The 4,782-nt window shown below is 55.4% G+C and overlaps 1 protein-coding gene across 4 annotated transcripts in view; it reads left to right on the top strand.

The window, feature by feature from the left end:
• The first annotated feature begins 688 nt into the window (after positions 1-688).
• Positions 689-4,782, top strand: part of NIPAL3 (NIPA like domain containing 3) — a 13,485-nt gene continuing 9,391 nt past the window's right edge. Inside the window, exons 1-4 of one of the 4 annotated variants that reach the window (XM_057385595.1) lie at positions 689-750; positions 2,598-2,943; positions 4,445-4,513; positions 4,603-4,774. In XM_057385595.1, coding sequence (XP_057241578.1) covers positions 2,845-2,943; positions 4,445-4,513; positions 4,603-4,774 — 340 coding nt within the window. In that variant the 5' untranslated portion in view covers positions 689-750; positions 2,598-2,844. Of the gene's footprint in view, positions 751-1,349; positions 1,372-1,546; positions 1,583-1,610; positions 1,667-2,597; positions 2,944-4,444; positions 4,514-4,602; positions 4,775-4,782 lie in introns of those variants that run through there. The other 3 variants (XM_057385597.1, XM_057385596.1, XM_057385594.1) reach the window with 3 other exon arrangements.

Raw genomic sequence — 4,782 nt, 5'->3', positions numbered from 1 at the left:
CAAAAAGGAAATTTTTCCCTGCAGCACATCATGATTTGATGGTATTTCTTATTCTCTTGTGCCGTTTTGGCCCCAAATGGAGAAATTTTGGAGCTGGAACTCTCTAATGCATTGTGGCTATAAATAGTTACAGATATCCCTTGATTTGCTCCAGTAATAAACCCTGCCTGTGCTTTGAGTGACAAACATTGGCGTGGTTGAGGTTTTCACCCTTCAGCTCTACACTGACTATGTAAAGTGCTGTTTATTTTTGGGATGTGGCACCAAATAGTGTTTTTCTGCTCGAGGTACCTCATGCTCCATCCACAGCATCCCTGAGCTGTAAAGGYAGGAATCCAATCTCAGATCACACATTCAGTGTCACGATTCAGAGTAGAGCCATGATTTTGTTTTTAAGCTCAGTTCTAAGCAGGGTCGAGGGTTCCAGAGCTGACCCAGCTCAGCCATGGCCTTTGGCGACTCCATTGAGTGAACGCGGGGCTCAGGGGGCGAGAGGGGCTCAGGTGAGTGCTGAGGTGACACCCTGAGGTGACACTCTGAGGTGACACTCTGAGGTGACACCCTGAGATGACACCCTGAGGTGGCCGCAGATACCGCTCATGTCACCCCCTCACCTCGATGGCGCCACCGGAAGTCGCCTCACGCCCAAGCCCCGCCCAGGTGAGGCGGCGCGGTGCACGCTGGGATTGACGGATACCGGAGAGGCTGAGCAGCGCCGGAGCACCGGGAACACCTCCGTGCCCCGCTCAGGTGAGCTGTGCGGCCTGTACCTGACAGCACCTGTCGATAGCTGCCGGTACCTGTCCGTTCCTGCTCGGGCATCCCCGGTCCTCACCGGGAACGCGAACACCCGGTTGCCAAGACAACAGCGACCTAGCTCTCCTCCAATCACCGCGCTCGTTACTTGGAGCTCTGCGGCAGATGGCCAATCACAGGCGAGCTCTCAGCGCCGCCGCGGCTGGTTTAAGGTGGCGCCTTAAGGTGGCTCTGGCGACTGCTCGCGCCACCGGAGCCGCGCACACGGGATGGGCGGGAGGGACGGGTCCCACCGGGGCCAAGCGGGATCTCACCGGGGAAAGGCGCGGGGCCTGGGCCGGGGAGCGCCCCGGAGCTCCGGGCGGGATCGCCCCGCCCCAACCGAGCGGCGGAACGCGGCTTCTTCCGCCCGGCCCTTCAGRATCCTGCGCCCATAGGCTGGGTCAGGCCCCGCCCTCGCACGGCAGCCAATCATCGCCCTCAGTTGTTGCCCAGCTCTTTATTGACAGCTCTGATAGCCAATCGAAGGCGGCGGGCAGGAAGCGGCCGCGGCGTTCGCCCGGAGCCGGAGCTGGAGCTGGGGACCGGGGCCGGTGTGGAGCAGCGGCGGGGCCGGTGAGTGCCCGGGGGACAGGGGAGAGCACAGCGGCGGGGCCGGTGAGGGACAGAGGGGACAGGGGAGAGCACAGCGGCGGGGCCGGTGAGGGACAGAGGGACAGGGGAGAGCACAGCGGCGGGGCCGGTGAGTGCCCGGGGGACAGGGGAGAGCACAGCGGCGGGGCCGGTGAGGGACAGAGGGACAGGGGAGAGCACAGCGGCGGGGCCGGTGAGTGCCCGGGGGACAGGGGAGAGCACAGCGGCGGGGCCGGTGAGGGACAGAGGGACCGGGGAGAGCACAGCGGCGGGGCCGGTGAGTGCCCGGGGGACAGGGGAGAGCACAGCGGCGGGGCCGGGGAGGGACAGAGGGGACAGGGAGGGTACGGGTGCAGGGCCGGTGAGTGGCGGCCCCGCTGCACCGGAGGGTTTGATGGGAACACGCCGTGTCCCGGCCCGGGGCTGTCTGAGGGCTCCCGGACAGGGTTTGCTCGCCATGGGAGGGGGATTTGCGGCCCCATCCCGTTACAAATGGGTGTTTTTGTCCTTTCATGGTTGTTCGGGGTGCCCGAGGGAGGCTGCCGGGCAGGATGGGACGGGTCCCGCTGTGGCAGGAGGGGATCACGGGCCGTGTTCAGGTTTTTGGGCTGAGGATGCTCCTCCTGCACCATCCCGGGTGGGCTGAACGTGGGGAGGGTCTGGGGAGGGTCTGTCCCACAGCAGAATCTCCTTCAGACAGAGCCGGGGTGACGCTGCTGCTCCCTGAGCTCTCCGCGGGTGCAGAGAGCGCTTTCCAGACACCTCCAGCGAGTTTGGCTCCGAGGAATTTGGGCTCGGAGGAATTCCTGCTCCAGATTGCCCTGGACTGACCTCGGCTYTGGGGAGAGCAGCGCTGTCATCCCCAGCACGTGGCCATGGGCTGACTCATGGAGCTGCTCCCGAACAAACCGGAGAGAAATGAAAAGCAGAGCTGGGAGGAATTGAGAGCCTTTGTGATGCTGTGAAATGCCAGCTGAGTGTGTCACCCCTGGGGCCCAGCCAGTTCACAAGAGCTCCTAAAGCAAAGGCTGTGTGGGTTTCTGTCCAAGGCTTTCTAAGAAGACATTTTAAATCTGCTTTCTTTTTTTTTTAATGTGCGTGAGTTTGAGTCCAGGGGTGTTTCTGTGGCCTATTCTTCACTGCAGGTTCAGAGCACTGATTTATTCTATCTAATTCTTTGTTTGGTTGGTTTTTTTTTCCCCTCTTAGATTCATCTTGAAGGAAACTGGCTGGAAACAGAGGCTCATCCCTCTCCTCCCTGCCTGACACAGGGCAGGGGAAGGAGAGCAGCAGAATTTGTTTGTGCTTTCCTGAACTTCTCCAAGAGAACAGGATGGATGGCAAGAAGTGGTATCAGAAGCTGGCTCCAGCAGTGTCCAAGTTTCTTCTTTAAAGAGAAGTTCCAGCATCAAGGAGGGTGAAAAGCAAGAAAAAACAAAACAAAAAAACCCCGAAATGGAAGGAGGCAACAGCCCCGGGCTGCAGCTTCAGCAGCTGCCGTTGGCCACAGCAGCAGTTTCTGTGCAGCCACACACAGACTCCTTCTCTTACAAGGTCAGTTTTGCTCCCCAGTGCATCCCAGAAGGGCCTGGATTTTGGGATGAGCTGATCATGGTGCTGGTTTGGGGTTATTTTCTGCTGAAAGTGCTCTGTCTGTGGATTCAGCCATTCCTGGGGTGTCATTTCCTGTGTGTGGTGAGAGAAAGAGAGAAAATCTGTATCTGCAGAGCAGAGCAGGTGGAGGAGGGAGTGGCAGGGGAAAGGTGTGGATGTGTGAGGATGGTTCATTCCAGCAGGTGCCTTTTCACACCAAACCATGCAGCAGTAACTGAGAGCACAGGTTCTGCTTTGCTCTGTGCTCAGGAGCTTCAATTTCAGTGGGGTGGGACATGAGGCTGGAATTGCTCCTTGTTCTCCAGCTGGGAACAGGTAAATTCCATCTGAWTCCCTGATTCTGAAGGTGCTCAGAAAAGCTCAGCAAAAAGGGATTTTCTTYCCCTGAAGCTCCTTTGGGGCCTTGTGAAAGCTGACCCAAGCACTGTGCTCCCACACCCTCCTGCCACCTTCTCTCCCAGTCCTGGGAACATCTCAGGGGGTTTTGAATGAAGTTCTTTGGGCAAATCTTATTTCTGTGCATTCTGATGAAGAGCTTTTTGTTTTTGCTGCAAAGAATTTAAAATCTCAAAGTTCTGGTTGGAGAAAATGCAGATGAGTGCATTTATTCATACTCACATATGAGTGTGAGCTGGGTTATCCCAAATCAATCCAAGGGAGCACTGGACTGAATGAACAGTGCTAATGACATTTAATGAGATTTAGAGAGTTTGGGGAGCTCACAGATGTTCAATGGCCTGGCTTAGCCTCAGGCTCCTCCCTTCATTCCTCCTCTGCACCTCCTTTGTGACTCAGCCTGCTTTACATCTTGTTTTCATTTCAAATTCCATCTTCAGAGCRTGAGAATTGTTGTTGAGCTGGGAATGCCAGTGCAGCAGAGCTTGGGAGCTGTCACGAGTTCCCTGTGATTTTGGGAATAACAAAAATCAGCCTAAAATCTGATAATTGGGCTCCCTCATCAGATGGGCTGAATTAGTGACTGAACCAGCAATTGTCACAAGTGGAAAAGAGCAAAATAGTTGGGAAACAGAAGCTCCTGATCCATTCTCTGTCAGATTCCAGGGCAATAAAATCCTCATAAAGGAGTTTTCCAAAGGGAAGGATGAGTGATGGTGTGGGGTTTTTAAAACTTTATCTTCCTCCTCTCTGAGAAGCTGCAAACTAATTGAAGCCTCTTGGAGAAAGTTAAGGTTTATCTTCCACCTGAGTTCCCAGCTCTGCAGCCACAGAATTTATCTGAATTGCCCCAGATCAGTAGGAAGGGAGGAAGATAAACAGATTTTATTGCCTGGTGGGTGTTGGRCAGGATGACCTTTRAAGATCMCTCCCAACCCAAACTATTCCATGATTCAAGAATAGTTTTAAAGTCTGCTCTCCTCCAGAGTGTGCAAACCCCCTTGAATTCCTTGGCTAAATAGAATCTTTGTGTTTGATTTTGCAGGAGAACTTGATTGGGGCATTGCTGGCTATTTTTGGGCACCTTGTCAGCAGCATTGCACTCAATCTCCAGGTGAGTGTCCTGAAGGAAATAATGCTCATCCTGCACTGCATCAACTGTCAGTGATGCCAAAGCTGCTTTCCTCCTGTTGTGTGTCACAGAAATACAGCCACATCCGCCTGGCAGGCTCCAAGGACCCCCGRGCCTATTTCAGAACCAAAACCTGGTGGAGTGGATTGTTGCTGCTGCTGCTGGGAGAGCTGGGGGTGTTCTCCTCCTACGCCTTCGCTCCTCTCTCGCTGATCGTGCCCCTCAGTGCAGTGTCTGTCGTGGGTAAGGAG

The sequence above is a fragment of the Malurus melanocephalus genome, unplaced genomic scaffold, assembly GCF_030028575.1.
Source record: "Malurus melanocephalus ecotype Western Australia unplaced genomic scaffold, MMel_1.1 scaffold_846, whole genome shotgun sequence".
NCBI lineage: Eukaryota > Metazoa > Chordata > Aves > Passeriformes > Maluridae > Malurus > Malurus melanocephalus.
This window is presented reverse-complemented; position numbering and strand designations above follow the sequence as displayed.